Source organism: Panicum virgatum, chromosome 7N, assembly GCF_016808335.1.
Source record: "Panicum virgatum strain AP13 chromosome 7N, P.virgatum_v5, whole genome shotgun sequence".
NCBI classification, from domain to species: domain Eukaryota; kingdom Viridiplantae; phylum Streptophyta; class Magnoliopsida; order Poales; family Poaceae; genus Panicum; species Panicum virgatum.
Window position 1 is genome coordinate 22823429 of NC_053151.1, and position 16957 is coordinate 22840385.

General features: G+C 46.2%; 1 protein-coding gene, 1 long non-coding RNA gene and 1 pseudogene across 2 annotated transcripts; 2 read left to right on the forward strand and 1 right to left on the reverse strand.

Moving 5' to 3' along the window:
- The first annotated feature begins 882 nt into the window (after nucleotides 1-882).
- LOC120682274 lies at nucleotides 883-2345 on the forward strand. The gene is made up of 4 exons (XR_005678336.1): nucleotides 883-1033; nucleotides 1151-1213; nucleotides 1734-1799; nucleotides 2200-2345. It is a non-coding gene; the product is annotated as an uncharacterized LOC120682274 (long non-coding RNA).
- A 1225-nt stretch (nucleotides 2346-3570) lies between these two features.
- LOC120681038 lies at nucleotides 3571-7139 on the forward strand (annotated as a pseudogene).
- A 4285-nt stretch (nucleotides 7140-11424) lies between these two features.
- On the reverse strand, nucleotides 11425-15678 carry LOC120682273 (NADH dehydrogenase [ubiquinone] 1 alpha subcomplex subunit 2-like). The gene is made up of 3 exons (XM_039964094.1): nucleotides 15412-15678; nucleotides 15204-15310; nucleotides 11425-11740 (listed from the first exon to the last, which is right to left on the reverse strand). The coding sequence occupies exons 1-3, from the start codon at nucleotides 15495-15497 to the stop codon at nucleotides 11634-11636; spliced, it is 300 nt and encodes a 99-aa protein (XP_039820028.1). The 5' UTR covers nucleotides 15498-15678; the 3' UTR covers nucleotides 11425-11633.
- Between the last annotated feature and the right edge of the window lie 1279 nt (nucleotides 15679-16957).

Sequence of the window (16957 nt, forward strand, 5' to 3'; positions counted from 1 at the left end):
CTTTTCATAGAAAGACGAATCTAATCAATAAGACATATTATATATCACTATTCAAGGACTGGACCAAATCAAGACAACTTATGATAGTGAAACTAGATTAAACAAATCAGCTGATAAAATTAACTATAACAAGAAATAACATTTAGATAACTTAAGAGAACAATGAGAATCAAAGATATTATCTGCTACTGAGATGCTGCAAGAAAAATATTAGATAGAAGCTAATAGATCTATGATTATCGAGCTAAATTGTGAAATCTATTAAGAACTAGCAAGAGATCGGATGATGCAGCCTTACAAGAACTTTTAAATGCTATAGGCAGTGTAGTGCATTACAAATAAGCTAACTGGCTTTTAAATGCTAAATTTATGAGTTAAACATCACAGTTCGGGACCATTTCGTGGAAGCTAGGCCGATATGCACTACCGGAAACGCGAAGGGTCCTGACGGTATAGGCCGACCGTCAAGAGCCCAATCCGCACAGCCCGCAGCAGCGCATCCCCACCCCCACCCCCGACCAAATCGCCCAACCAAAAAAGAAAACGAAGGGAACTGCTACTCTCCCAAACCTTATCCTCTCGACCTCTTCGCTCCACCTCCCATCCTCACAAACATAGGTCGCCGCCGCCGCTGCCGCCATTGCCGCTCACGTTCCTCAAATCCCTAGCCTGTGCCACCGTCGTTTCTACCTATCTCACCCCGCCTTGCTCCTATCCTCCTTCGAGATCCAGTCCATGCTCAGCCCATCGTATCTTCGCTTCCCCATCCTAGATCCGGAAGCTCGAGGTCGGCTTCGAGAGTTCGCGCGGATCTTCCTGTGTCGCCGGCGCTGGCCAAGTGGGGCGCGAACTCAGTGCTGTCAGCAGCAAGTCAGGCGTGGATCTGCTGGTTCGGTGCCAGTGCTGTGACATACGCTGAGTTCTTGCACCTCAGCTGCAACGCCACCGAGCCGGACGCAAGCCTGTGTACTCCATCACACACTCGATGACACGAATGCGTGCCTGCCAAGGCCATCTTCCTTAGCTCCATGTGGTATGATTCTCTTGTGTGTGTTAATTTCTCTAGAGGGGATGGATCTAGTAATGATTTGAGTGGAAACCATAAGGTTCTGATTAGACTTTCTTCATGTTTCTCTATGTTTCCCAACAGGAATACATTGACCCTTTACTTGTCTATCAGAGGGAAAGGAAGCATGATGTTATTTTTCATATGGTGCGGCGCCCAACTATTCATTTAATTTGATGATTGTGTTCTAGTCTTGTTTGTGAACTGAAAATGAATAAATGATGCACAAAGACAAAGGTGGTAATGGAAACATATAAGTTAGTATGCTAAAGAAATTTGTTAACAGCCAAAGGTGTTCTAGTCGTCTCGTATGCTAAAGAAATTTGTTAACAGTCAAAGTATGCATGACACTAGTAAGAATTGACCCTATTCTATTTGTAATGATATATCCTAGCTAGAATTTATTTGCAGGCAACTAGGTCGAGTGTACTTGCATGTTGGCAGAATCAACTGATTGGTTAGTAATTGGTGTGTGAGCAAATCTATATATGAAGCATTACTATTGTACTTTGCTGGAATCTGGAAGTAGAGTGCCTCTGTTGTATCCTAGTGTTTCATTGTTTAGCTGCAGCCCATGTTACAAAACTGCATGCTATCTTGATGTTGGGAAATAATTATGCCATGTTCATGCAAATACCTTATCTAACTTAATTTGATTTAATTTCAGGTAAATATCGCTTGATTAGGTATAGACACAATACGATTGTGTTGGCAGTGGCACAAAGTCTCTCATGTAAGTAGCGCTCTTTACTTTGTCCTGAACAATGAACTCATGTCCTTTTGCCCCCTATATGATAATGTCCTAGTGGAAAATAAACTGTGATCTTTTGTTGACTCCTTGTTCTGTTCTTATATAACATATCCTGGAATTTAATTGAATTTAATTTCAAGATAAATTCTCTACACTTATGTTGTGTCTTCAACTGAAAGTCTTATAGTTTAGAAATTGACTAGTGTTTACTAAATTTCAGTTTGTAATATGCATTTTCTGTCCTAAGTTGAAAGGTCTTTTTCTGTTCAGAACTAGATATAGGCAGCAGGATAAATTGCTAGTTCTATGTTACTATTTGTTTTCAGTTTTGATAGCTTCAACATGGCTGCCATCTGATTGGGTTAATTTGGTTCTTGGTCAGGTACAAAAATACAGCGACCATATGGTTTGGTTCGAAGCTGAAGGCAAGATGCATTGGTTTTGTTTTTATGTCGGATTGGTTGGAAGCATGATGGATGGATTAAATATATATATAATAAATTTGATGTGGATGTGGTTTGGACATCACCCCATTCATGCTTTAGTTGCAATAATGTGCGGTTGTTGCAGCTGGCTAGCCTGGCCAAGCTGCAAGTCCACATTGACAACGTCAAGGTCCACTAAGTAGAGGTCCAACCCGACTGATGTTGAAGGATTAGCGGATGAGTTGTGGTTAGGGGTGAAATGCCACTCGAACCCAGAGCTAGCTGGTTCTCCACTTAAGAGAACACTGAGAATCAAATATATTATCGGCTATTGAGATTCTGCAAGAAAAAGATTAGATAGAAGCTGATAGATCTACTATTATCATGAGGTAAATTGTGAAATCTATTAAGAACTAGCAAGATCGATCGAGATCGGACGATGCAGGCTTACAAGAACCTTTAAATGTTATAGGTAGTGTAGTGCATTACAAATTAGCCAATTAGCTTTTAAATGCTAAATCTGTGAGTTAAACATCACAGTTTGGGACAATTTAGAGGAAGCTAGGCCCATTTGGTTTGGTTCAAAACTGATGGCAAGATGGATTGGTTTTGTTTTTGAGTCAGATTGGTTGGATGTACGATGGATGGATGGTTGGATGTACGATGGATGGATTAAATACTTATATATATAATAAGTTTGATGTGGATGTGGTTTGGACATCGGCCCATTCGTGGTTTAGTTGCAACAATGTGCAGCTGGCTAGCCTGGCCAAGCTGCAAGTCCACACATTGACAACGTCAAGGTCCACTTGTGTGCATGCCTAGCTACCGCCTATCAGCTCATGCTTTCGTGCCCTCGTGGTCGTGGGTGAAGAACAGCAATAAAAGCTAGCAGCAACTAATCAGTCGGGTATTTTGTATCCCATTGCAACATATAAAAGCTTGGACCCCGAGTCCCAAATAATATGGAATATCATGCGCCGCCATGTTCCTCTCTATTGTCTGTGATGATTATATATATGACGCTTTCAGTAGTTGGCATTTTTTTCCTTCGAAATTATACATGCCAGCACGCAGGAATATGTCCTTCCTCAATTGCCTATTGTTGCGCTGTTTGCAGAATGTCCATGCAAGGTACCCAGCGCGTCTCAAGGAAAGGAGACAAGCAGGAATTTCAACTACTTCCAGTCTGTTTGAGCAAGTCCTTCCTGACCACATGCATAATAACGCATTACGATCCGGGTGCCGAAGGCTAGCATCGAGCTAGATTTTGAGCTGCTCATCATAACCCATTCACTAGAGAGCAAGAGAGCTGAAGGGGGCTCGATATGGGTTTCCTTGCTCATGATGCTGCGCTGCTTATTGCTGTGCTCATACTCGGCTTCGGGGGCGAGGCTGCAGCTATGCTAGCATCCGGCAATGTGACCGTTCCGTCCGCCGCCACGCTTGCCCACTGTCCCAAGACGTGTGGCGACATTACCTTTGACTACCCGTTCGGCATCCGGCATCGGCGCCGGCTGTTTCCGGGACCCTGACTTTGAGGTCATCTGCAACCACAGCACCCAGCCCCCAAGGCTCTTCCTCAACGACGGCGACACAGAGCTCGTTGACGGCATCCCTTTTGCTTTACCCGCTAATAGTCCTGGTAAGTTCATACTAGCTAGTAGTCTAGTACATCCACAATATGCATGGTAGGTACAGCATCTCAATATGTGCATACGGAATTCCTTATCTACTAACAGATACATCAACATTTCTGAAAACAATGCAATTTTATGAAACCAGTTGTTATGGGATTAAGACCCTCAGGGCCCAACCAGCACGCACACCACACACTGCCCACAACGCCCAGGGAGCGCATTTATCTTCTGGCAAGAGCAATTTAGGCGATTAGAATGAGTTCTTGAAAAGTTTATTTTTTGGAAAAGTGCAAGAGGTAGTAATTAATAAGTTGACTTAGATGGGATTGCCATGACCTGATGCCCAACCCTAATCACGCACTTGACACTAGCTCAGTAATTTCTCGAAATGTAGGAGCAACAATTTTTGAACGCGCAGCAAAATTGCCAAACCTGGCCTGATGTATTCTGAAACCAGTAAAAAAAACTCCTAAAAACTTGCACAAATATTTCTGAAAACCTGGCAACATTTTTGTAGTTTATTATATCTTCACTTTCTTGAAGAAATGACTCATTTCATTGATCATGGTAAATAACAGGTTTAGATGTCGCCTTTTCTCGGTCCATCCCCATGATTTCCGGCGTTGATGTGTACAACGTGTCATGGACAGCACCTGGCCGATCTTTCGTCGCCTCGCAAATACAACTAAACTTCACTGGCTGTGACTTCGATATATATTGGCTTCGTGACATTAACTCAAGGGCTTTGGTATGTGCGGTTACCTGCCCTAGCGACGGGATCACGGAGACCATTGCAAAGCAAAGCTGCGACGGCGTCGGCTGTTGCAGTAGTACATTTCCAACAGGTGGTATTTCAAGCTTGAAGTTCCAGTTCGTCAGGCGCAACAACAGCAACGTTGAAGGTCAGGCAAGAGGTGAAGGGCAGACTAATCGGAGCTCTCTATGGGACAGAATCAGCGTTGAAACCGATTTGATGTTGCTTTCTTGGGGCTTCGTGCTGGATCAACAACCAGATTGCGCCGCGGTGGCGAAGAACAAGACCAGCTATGCCTGTGTCAGCGAGCACAGCACATGCACATATGAATTGATTGGAATCTACCCTTCATACATGTGTATGTGCGGTGCTGGGTATAATGGCAATCCTCATGTGCTTGGTGGCTGCTTGCCTGGTGAGTAGTACAATTGCTCGGTCTAAGCATTTGCCAAATTTAATTGTTGTTGTAGCTTTATTTTGGTAGCATGCAGTTAGAAATCAACTTGCATTGTTCTCCAAACCACAGGGTACAATCCGAATCCACAGAAGGTGAACTGTAGCCGATCGTGTGGGAACATCAGTGTTCCATTCCCTTTCGGTCTAGAAGAAGACTGCTCCGCGAGGCAAGAATTTCTGCTCAACTGCAGTGACGCAGCATCCTCCACACTTATAATCGGTTGGGATCAATACGTGTCGGAAATCAATGTTGGCAAAGGCATCATGACCGTTAGTTCTGATGCTCTTCCTGTTTTTGGTACGGCTCCCTACGCTGAGTCTACAGCCACTCAAGATTTGCATTGGGCGGTAGCCAATCAGAGCTGCCAACAGGCGCAACAGGATATCTCTGCATATGCATGTGTTAGTGCAAACAGTACATGCTTGGGCGTCAACTCAACAGAAAAATTCGTTAGTAATACCTACATTGGCTATCGATGCAAATGTGTGGATGGCTTTGATGGAAACCCGTATATCCTGAACGGTTGCCAAGGTTCGCGCTCGCATACAAAAACTAAAAACACATATTCTTTTGATTGATATTTTTCCCATTTTATAAACTGAATGTGGTTGCAGATATTGACGAATGTGAAACAACACCAGGCATTTGCGGAGGGCCCTGCCATAATACCGTAGGAGGTTATTACTGTACAAAATGCCCTAGCAAAACACAATATGACACAGCAAAGAAGCAGTGCACTCAAACAAAAAGGCAACGAAGTCTTCTGTTAGGTAAGTGAGTCTGTAGTACCCAATTAAATTTCACCAGGATTGTCCTACAAGATGAAATATATTTCTTTTCTTGATAGGTATTGTTATTGGGTTTGGTGCTGGCTTCGGAATTCTACTTCTTGGCTTGTCTACACTACTCTTTGCCAATAGATGGAGAAGAGAAATCGAAAAGAAGCAGCGTAGGAAGTATTTCCTCGAAAACCAAGGACTTCTACTGGAGCATTTAATATCATCAGATGAAAATGCTAGTGACAAGACAAAGATATTCTCTTTGGAAGAGCTCGAAAAAGCCACAAACAACTTTGATGACACACGTATCCTTGGTCGTGGTGGGCATGGTATGGTTTACAAAGGCATCTTATCTGATCAATGTGTGGTGGCTATAAAAAAGTCAATGATAATCAAGCAGAGTGAGATCAATGAATTCATCAATGAAGTTGCCATTCTTTCCCAAATAAACCATCGAAACATCGTAAAACTTTTCGGTTGTTGTCTTGAGACAAAGGTCCCACTATTGGTATATGACTTTGTTCCCAACGGTTCACTATACCAAATTCTTCATTCGGCTACAAGTAATGGCTTCTTTTTGTCTTGGGATGATTGTTTAAGAATTGCAACAGAAGCTGCAGGAGCTCTTTCTTATCTTCACTCCTCAGCTTCAGTATCAGTCCTCCACCGCGACGTTAAGTCATCTAACATACTCCTTGATGCAAACTACAGTGCCAAAGTTTCAGATTTTGGAGCTTCAAGATTGGTTTCTATTGACCAAACACATGTATCAACACTTGTGCAAGGCACATTTGGTTACTTAGATCCAGAATATTACCATACTGGACAGCTTAATGAAAAAAGTGATGTCTACAGTTTCGGGGTTGTGCTTCTAGAGCTACTGCTCAGGAGGGAGCCTATTTTTACAAGTGAGTCAGGCTCTAAACAGAACCTATCTAGCTACTTTCTTTGGGAATCCAAGACAAGGCCAATCAAGGAGATAGCTGCAACTCAAGTTCGAGAAGAAGCAAGTGAGGAAGAGATTAAAAGTGTCGCTTCCCTTGCGGAGATGTGTTTGAGGCTTCGAGGTGAAGAGAGACCTACAATGAAGGAAGTTGAGATGGCATTGCAAACCATGCGGACAAAAAGATTCAAGTCATACCAAGCTGCTCATGAAGATAGTACTGATCATTCATTTTCCCAAGTTGGTTATAGCGTGGACCAACCAAGCAAAAGGTGCTACAGTTTCGAGCAAGAGTTCATATCGTCTGCGGAGGTACCTCGATAAAATGAAGCACACGTGGGCTCCGTAATAAATGTGGATTCATTAATTATTTCCCATCCAAACGAGTAGCAAACAATTTTTCACCCTGGTCCACTTTCAGCTATTAATCTATGATATCCCACTGAAGTTCATTGCCCTTTGTACATTGAAAGTATCTTCTTTGGTTGTGTGTTTTTGGATATGTTGTATATTATGGTTTTTTGGGCAAAATAGGTGTTTTGGTCTTCCAATTTAACCTCAAGGGTCAAGTCGTCTGCCAACTTTCAGATTGGTTTGGTTTTGGGGCTAGTAAGAAGACTTAATTTTTGTGCCAAACTCATTTGTGTTGATGTTGCAATCCATTGCGGCATGCTACTGATGCGAAGTCTTTTTTTGCCTCTAACTCCATGCTCCCCTCAATTTGCGCTGGCATTATTGTTGTAACATGTGATCAAGTTAGGGCTTGCACATAAATTTTTTCTAAACTTATTGCTGTAACATGTGACATGTTGCTATTGATGGCTTACTTGCTGAGAGAAATAGGAGCAGAGAGAAGCGGTCAGATGCTGCTTGCTTACCGATTGGGGGTGAGGGGAAAGAGAGTGCTATATGCTTGTGCTTTGTACTGTTACATGCATGCTTTCACGAAGAAGGGGAAAGGGATCGGAAGCTGATTCTTGTGAAGCTCAGATTGGAGAAAAGGAGAGGACGGCTGGTTTACTATTAGCTCGCTTGCTCGGTGGTGCTAGAAACAATAGAGGAGGAGGTGCTAATTCTTGGATTTTGTACAAATAGCTAGTTCTGCTTGATCAGATAGTGGTGGCGTCATGGGCATGTTTAGCGCGAACGGTGACAGCAGAAATGAAAGAGAGGAAGGAGCCAAATGTAAAAAAAGGACTTTTCTCATTAGTCTCATGTAATATGGAGCACAACATGAGCACAAGGATGAGTTTGACTCAAACACAAAAGTTAAGAGATTAGATTAGCCAATCTAAAAGTTGAAGAACAAACTTGACCCTTGAGATCAAATTATTAGGAGCCAAAACGCAAATTTGACGTGCAAGGCCATCAAGAGAGGTAAGCCAAGTTGCACACCTGCTACTCTGTACTCGACCAAGTCACCATGATGTTCATCAATTCGCAAAATCTTCAATCCATTCAACTGTTTAATTCATTCTGAACAATTTCCACGATCCGTGTCATCTGCATACGTATTGCATACTTCGACAGATATAATAATGAAGTCTAGCTTTACTCTATCCCTGTTGCACAAATTGACCGATGGTGACATGGTGTGATTCTTGCCTTGCTGGCTAACACTACTACTTGCTTACGGCAACAGCATGAGCTGAGGAAGGTGAAAGTCGTGGCAGCAACGTTCAGGTATTTTTAAGTAAGAACTGACACAACCTATCAGGATAAAAATATGGTGCATATTTGGGGAATGAAAAAGATTTGTTTAACTTAAACGAAAACTAAACGCTGCCTTGCTGTGGGAATGGAACAAATGATTCGCTTAGCTTTACCGTTCTCAGGCGAGGTGTGCGGGCATGACATGTGAAGGTGGGTGCCACAGGTGAGGAAGAAAGTGCGGGCACTAGAGTTGTCGAACTCGCGAACAGCCTTAATGGTGGCGCCAAACTGTGTGGGTACATGTGCAAAAAAGTGTGTGTGTGTGTGTGTGTGAGAGAGAGAGAGAGATAGTAAAGGTGTCAGACTTGAAGCGTAGGGAAATATCCAAGTATAATGGGTGCAGTCATCTAAAATGATCGAATAGTATTTGTTAACCTGAGATACTAGGAGAAGTCTACAAGTCACAATGTATGAGATCAAATTTCTGAGCTGCACGAGATGATGACACATGAAAGGGTAAATGAACATGATGTCCCACCTGACAAGCATGACAGAGTATGACTTAGTGTCTTTGGATACATGCGGGTATAAAAGAAACTAGTTTAGATAACGCCTCATGACCAGGATGACCGAGGCGCCAAAGAGAAGCGAATGACTCGGTGAGAAGGGCGCTTGGCAAGGTGGCGGGAAGACGAAGAGGGTACAACGGCCCGAAGCTATTGCACCAGTCGTTTTCCAAGACAGAAGATCCTTCACAGAGCAACCAGCAGGATCAACTTCCATAGAATAATTGTTATCAGAAGCAAACTGATGAACAGATATAAAATTCTTAATAGGATATGGTGAAATCAAAACATTATTAATATGTAGCAAAGCAGAGAGGGTTGCTGTGCTAGTGGAGGTAACGGGTAAAAGGGAACCATTACCGACAACAATTGATGATAGAACAGGATATCGCGGTAAAGAGGAGCAAGAAAGAATGCCTGCATCAGAGGTCACGTGAGAAGTGGCACCTGAATCGAAGTACCACGCGGTGTTCTAAGGTTGTTGCAGTGCCATGGTGTTGAAGGACGACGCGAGGGACTGATGATACCAGTATGGAAGGCCAGTGCCGATGCCGTGGAGCCCAATCAGTGAGGCGGCCCACTACCCCTGGGTACCGGCAAGCAGGGCCTGCGACTGCTGTTGGCCAAGAAGGGCGGCCTGCTGCTACTACTTCTAGGCCACTTGCGCGGCCTGCTGCTGCTGGGCCAGCTGTGCGGCCTACAGATGCTGCTGCTGGCACTACGGGATTCAACACATTTGTCGCGCGCCACAAGCAGACGGCAAAGCCCCTAAAGCACACGGCAAAGGCTTTGCCATTTGTTGTACACGACGAAGCACTCACGACAAACGCCGGCCGGCAAAGTAGGGCAGGGCAGGCAGCCTGCTGGCAGCGGAGGCCATGGCCGTACCACATGAAGATAGACCCATCCCATGGGTTCTGCAGGCTTGCCAGACCCCCGCCAGGGCTGCCATATGCTGGCGCACTAGTGCTGGTGCCGCCAGGAGTGGGATGGGCATGTCGGGCGATGCGGGCTAGTTTCCACGGTCATCATCACCGCACTTGCGTGCTTTGAGCCGCCCCCGGAGTTGAGCGGGTGCTGCGGCGATGGTGGAGTTGCTGATGACGAGCCGATGCCGGTGGCGATGAGGGCCGTAGAGGAAGCAGATGTGGACGAGTTCGCCAAGGTGAGCTCTTCCAGGAGGAAATGGGCGCATGCCTCCAGGAAGGTGGGGAAGGGTCTTCCGCGGCGAAGATGGCGACCGATGCTGGCGAACTTGGGGTGAAGACCACGGATCACATTGAGAACAAGTGTGCGATCAGTGATTACCTCACCCAAGTCACATGATCAATGATGCTCTGGTCACCTTGGCTAAAGGAGCGAAACTCCGCGATAAAGGGCGCGTGTGGAGACTGGGGGAGGTAGGCGTTGGAGAGGACGTGATTCAGGATCGTGTACTTGCCCAGCGTGAGAGGAAGACCTCCCGCCAGTGAGCGTAGTTGTTAGCCTTGGGGTGGAGGACGATCGGCATGAGCGAACGGATGTTCTACACGGTGATGGCCTGAGGGTGGAGGTTGAGGACTGCAACAGCCTCGTGGATGAGCATGGCATCGACGCCGGGTTGCAAAGGCGGCTCGGAGATGTGCGAGTCGGAGTCGCGCTCATCATCGGTTTGCCAATGTGGATCGGTGGCCGCGCGCTCATCATCGGTCTGCCAATGTGGATCTGCAGCCGCGCGCTCGAGGGAGCGCGTGCGCGGGCGTCGGCCTTGTCACGAATCTTGATGGCGTCGACAGCCTCGCGTTTGGCATCTGCCGAGCGAGCGAAGGCGGCGTCGTGGGCCTCTTTGACTGCGTGGGCGCTCCTCCGCGAGCGCCTGCTATTGCTGCTACTGCTCGGGGGTGGACACGACATGAGGGGATCGTGCACAGGGGCAGTGACGACCGCGAGGTGGCTGGTGCAGGAAAGCAGCGTCGGTGGCATTGCAGTGCTAGGGTTTTGCAGAAGCGGGATAGGGAAGGTTCTGAACTCTTGATACCATGTAAGCCGAAATATGGCTATAGTGGATTGATTGATGAATGTATAATACATGTACATATATAGGCTTGGAGACCTAGGGTTGGTTTATGGAAATATGACCAACGTAGGAATCCCTGCCCCAATCCATCTGAGTGTGCAGTGCCATATAGGCCGAGGGCAGCACCGATCCTAAAGGTCCAAACCGGCTGAGCTACATATCTGTCTAACAGAAAGGACTCGTCTCAGCCAGATAGTTAGGGAGCTCATCTAGCGTTACTGGAAGACTGTACGCTAGCCCTATTATCCAAGAAGGAAATCAGTACCAAGAAGGAAATCAGTAGCAACTTCTAATTCAGGAAATATAAAAGAATACAGTACAGAACTATGCAGTATATAGTACTGGTAAACCAATGAAATATGCATAAACTCAAGAAGAATGCGTAGCAAACATGTGAATAACAGTCTATCTTTCTCGCATTAAGTTATACAAACCCAAGACTTCATTTCATTCTTAGCACCGAAGTCATGACAACACGAAACTCACTGCTAAAGTTTCACTTATTCGTGAACATTACGGCGAGAGATTGTAGGAACTCCAACATTACTTGGCTTTGGCAGATTCTCCAGCCTTGGCAAGTTCCTCGAGCTTCTTATCAATCTGCGGTTCCGTCAGGCCATCCAAGTTCACACATCTCTCCACACCCATTTCTGACCAGTTAAATAATAGCAGAGGATTAAGATGAAACGATATGTTCCATATAGCAATGAAGCAGTGATGAAGACACAACGGAGCAGATGTATCCTCCTTGAACAAAAGCATCTAAAGCAAACACAATGTGCTGTGGGCTGTGGCCATGATTATCCTCCCCCTGTGGTCGAGTTTTTATTAATACTCATGTCAAGTTTGTCATTATTTTGTCTTCAATTAGAATACTTGGCACCCATGATTAAATAAACAAAATAAGAAATACAATCCACTGCAAGAATAAGAGAATTCAATACTTGACTATACATAATTTCAATAATGAAATGTGTATTCCTATAGACAATGAGACAAACAAGTGCTGATAGATGATATAATACAATACTTGAACACAATGAACTGGAGTTCATTTATCCGTTTAACATTACTTGTACTTGTACTAATGTACTTCACTATGCACTTCGCTGAATGACAAAACAAACTAAAATCCAACAACAGTCTTCCAGTACAAGGTTCCTTTGTTTCATATCAAAGTATGATGCTATCAAGTCTTCGGACATTTCTCCTTGTAAGATAAGAAAACAAGTAGCTTGGAAGACCGCAGGAGATATGCCTTAATATTTTGTTATGGTCAACAATTAGGTTGATATGAACTTTGACCATGAGATGAGAATATGATTTCCGATTAACTGGTGCCCTATGGAAACAAAAGTTGCACCTCTGTAAAGCAGAAAGCATGGCTCCACGTTTATCAAGATTGTCCCAAGCTATAATTTATTTTCTTAAAATAAAGCTATTTCATCGACATTGCATGAACATAAGCTTGGTGAATTTATGAAACAAAATTCTTTAGCTTAGCCTAAAGCACTTTCTTGTCTTTCCATATTGATTCCACTAAGATAGAGGACATAAATGAGCAAAAATAATGGGGTCAATAGTTAGTATTGTACAAGAATAACATTACTAAGGACATGTTGCTGATCCCATTTCTGTCAAATTATTTATTTGCACATCAATGAGCTCAGGAGGCATTTGGCAAAATAAACTTAATTGGAGACCTAAAACAGAGCTTGAGTCGAACGGGGGCATTCAGGTTTAGTTGGCTAAGGCGAGATAGGCATACTAAAAATCCCCCACACCACACCACCTTTTCAGAAGAAAATACTCAATATTCATATCAATCATCTTCTTGCACTTATAAGGTCACCCATAGTGAAAACAATACCAGATGGTTTGCAGCATCTAGCTTTGATGGCTACTGGTGCAATGAGCGAACCAAGAGATGCACATAATGGAATTCCGTGGAACTAGAGTGAGTAGATGCAAGGCACACGAGTAAAGAAGGGCATACCCAGTGCTGAAAGGTCTCACACAAGGTGGGGTATGGGGAAGGGAATTCTAGACAGCCTTTCCGTCAAGGTTCTTACGACGTCGCCTAGGCGTCAGCGTCACCTAGTCGTCGCCTAGGCGTCCAGGAGATTTTCCAATTGAGGTGTCAGGCTCGCCATGGCTTACGTGCATATGGCGTCGCCTCACTCACCAAGGCGTCGGATGGACGCCGCACGTGCGTAAAGGCGACGCGCGCGGGAGGAAAAAAATGCGCTGTCGCCTTGCGTGCGCAGGGGAAAAGGCGCCAGCTGCACGCGCGGGAAATCGCGCGCCTATACTCCCACGCGGGCTGCTGCATCGTTGCAGCGCGGGAAGGGAGAGAGAGGAGGAAAGAGAGAAGAGGGGGGAGGGGGGGAGAGAACAGGGCGGCGACCTGGAATCCAGCGGCGCGCCGATGGCATCCATCTGCTCCAGCTTCTTCCAATGTCCGCCCGTCCGCCGATTCAGCTCTGCCCCCTATCGATTCGTGGCAGCTTCCTCTGCTCCACCTAGCTCCGACCCCGCCATGCCTGCTCCCCAATCCCGTGGGGCTCCAGCCCCTTCTCCAATCAATATGCATCTTCTTCCTCTTCCCCAACCAATCCGGGCGGACTCCCTCCACTCCTCTGCCCATGAGCTCCTTGTTCTTTTTCCGCCTCTCAGCTGGTACCCCTCCTGCAGCTGCAACACCAGACACAGGTTCCTTTTCCTCTCCTATTCTTTCCCTCTGCTAGGTTGCTACTTGCTAGCGCATCTGCTTGTGCTTGGAGTTGGTGCTCTTCTCTGCTCTGCTATAGTGCTATTAATCTGATATAGAAGTAGATAGCTTTGTGTGAATGTGTGGTGTGTACCTGTTTGCCTGATGCATGTTCTTGTTGTTCAGTTAGTATAAAATGCCTAATCGCTTAGGTTGTGCTGCTCAATGCTAAATGAGGATATGTGCATGGCGTCGCCTCACCGCGTGCCTTATTCGCCTAGGCGTCCAGAAGGGGGTGGGTCGCCACGCCTCGCCTTACCACCGTAAAAACAATGTTTTCCAGGGAAGGGACTTCTAGACAGCCTTACCCTTGCAAAATTCTTTTAAAATTCTGCAAAGAGACTGGTTCAAACCAAGGACATCCAGGCCACAAGCGGAGAGTCTCTACCACTGCGCCATGCCCGCCCTTCATGCATGATGCACTAGTGTCAGGTTAAAATGAAATTGTTGCAGCCCCACTTGAGAATAATGAGGTGGATGAAATAAGTAATATGACATTTTATTTTGCTTTGAGTTGTTGGAGAGGGATGAGATGGCAACCACTATGGGTATGAGGTAAATCTACCTACTGCGGAATGTGGCAGGAAGATTGTTATGGTTGGTCGCGTTTATCAGAGAAGGAGCTTCAGGCAGTATCTACATTGTGAGTGCCCTGAGCTATAAGCTGACTAATTTGGTATACTCAAATTTGGCCAAACATCTACGAAATAATGTAGTGGAGTATCACATAGTAAACCTACTGTAATTAGCTCATGATGCAAATGATCTAGATTTGAAGCTGAGCATATGGCCATAGACCGTAGTATGCAATAATCCTTTTAACTGCATATCAGCTTCACAATAACTGTAAAATAATTTTAGCTCTATTGCTTTTACTTGCAAGCAAAATGAAGAAACAGAATGCAACCGTGCCAATAGAAGAACTGTGAAAGAAAATTTTGCCCAGGACTAAAAAGCTGGAGGAGCCATATAATCAACTAAGCCGTCACACCACAATACATTGGTAACACTAGCTTTTGAAGTTGGATTTGACATGGTCCTGATACAACACCATACTTTACCATCCAGGACAGCTATCCAGAGGAGGTTTCACACGAATACAGCAGTACACCAACTAGACTGCACAGATATTCTCAACTAATCTCTGGCAGATTTCAGTAACTACTAGAATTTTGGCTCAAACATGAACAATGCTAAACCTACAAAGACAAGATCCAGCAGTGCAGATCGGAACATTCCACACGGGACACGGCAATATTTAGAGGCGGGCCCCTAGAAATGTCTCAAACTAGTCCGAATCAGGCCTTGAGCCGGAGTACGAGTAGGAAAAAGGGGATGCGTACCGTATCGCGCCCAGAGCTGGGGCTGGACGCCGGAGCACTCGCGCACGAGGAAGGGGAGGGATGGGTTGCGCGACTTGATGTCCCCGTAGTTCTTCTTCACGAACTCCCTGCGGGCGAACCAGATCGGCGACACCGCCGCGTGAGGGAAATCCATCCTCGAGACAGAATCCGACGGGAGAGAGATGGGGGAGGAGGCGTCGGTGGCTACCTGGCGGCGGCGCTGGCCGGGGAAGACTGGCAGAATAGGACGCGGATCTCCTTCACGCTCCGGGACAGGGTGCCACGCCACGCCATCGCCGCCGGCTGCTCGTGCTCGATTCGATTTCTAGCCGCCGGCTGTGGGGGAAGTGGGAGGATCCGGAAGCCGAGCAGGGGAACCGACTGGAGATGGGGCTCGTTGGATTGTTGAGTTGGATCGCCTCCTCACCGTTCGATCACCGGTCGGTGGTCGGGAGGTGGCTGCGAAGAGATTTGACACACAAGGAGTTCTCGCTGCCGGCAGTGGGGGAAATGTAGATCGTTTGGATTTTTATTGATTTTATAGTATTATATATATATATAAATACGGTCTTATTCAAATTGAAGATGTGGACTAAAATGAAGTGGTCCGTGAATTTTCTTTTGTAGCATTTATTACCGCAGCTAAGGTATAGTACTTTGTAAGCAAACAAAAAGATTGTAATACAATTATGAAAATAATATATTTATGATATGGGTCCCTCATGCATGGTTCTACATTCCTAATGTGCCATGAGCAATGTATTCAAAATTCAAACCCAGATAAGAGTGAGCGTGCATTAAGGGCATGTTTGGCACAGCTCCTAACAGCTCCATATCCAAAAAAAAATAGCACCGCTCCAAATTTTTGTAGCCAAACGCCTCGGCCCTAGAAACTCCATATCCATAAACAACGTAGACCTAGCTCCCAACTCCACCAATTTCAAGGAGCGTCTCAAGGGGTATCCACCAACTCTTGTTTTGTGGGGTTGGTGGAAATTACCCACCTTTGCCATCCATTACACAGGTAACGCTTCGTTTCTTTTTTTTCCGTCGTTTCCCTTCCTGCATCGTCATTTCCGTTCTTTCCGTGAGGGCGCCGGCGGGCCAAGGCGGGGATCGTCGACGTCTGATAGGCGGTGAGTCGCAAGGTAGATTCCGCCTCCACCACCGCCTTCGTTTTCATCCTCCAATCAGCCCAAAACAAACTCTAGGGTAGGTCTTCCTCATCCGACATATGCTGCTTCCATGGGCGGCGCCGTGGCCGGCCACGCGACGTGGGCGCGGCCGGTCTCCGAGGCGTTGGCGCGGCCTGCGGCCCTGGCCTGGGCGCGGCCGGCCTCCATGGCGTGGGTGCGACCAGCGGCCCTGGCGTGGGCGCGGCCAGCGGCCTGATCGACGGCCTCGGCGCAACCGGCGGCCCTGGCGTGGGCGCGGTCGGTGGCCACGACAGCCTGGACGCGGCCAATCTTCATGGCCCTGGACTGGGCATGGCCGGCGTTCAGCAGAGCCTGCACGCGGCCGGCGGCCACAGCCTGGGCGTCGCCGGCATTTAGCAGGGCCTAAACGCGGCCGGCCACTAGCAGGGTCCGAGCGACATGGCCGGAACTCCGCTGGGCGCGGCAACGGCGTCCCGTGGTAACAGACGTTCCAACAAAAAAAGAAGGATGATGAGGTATAATTTTCTTCTATCTAGAATTTCATACATGTGATTTCATAGCAAATTTCAACAATGTTATGGAGAATCATGAATAGGG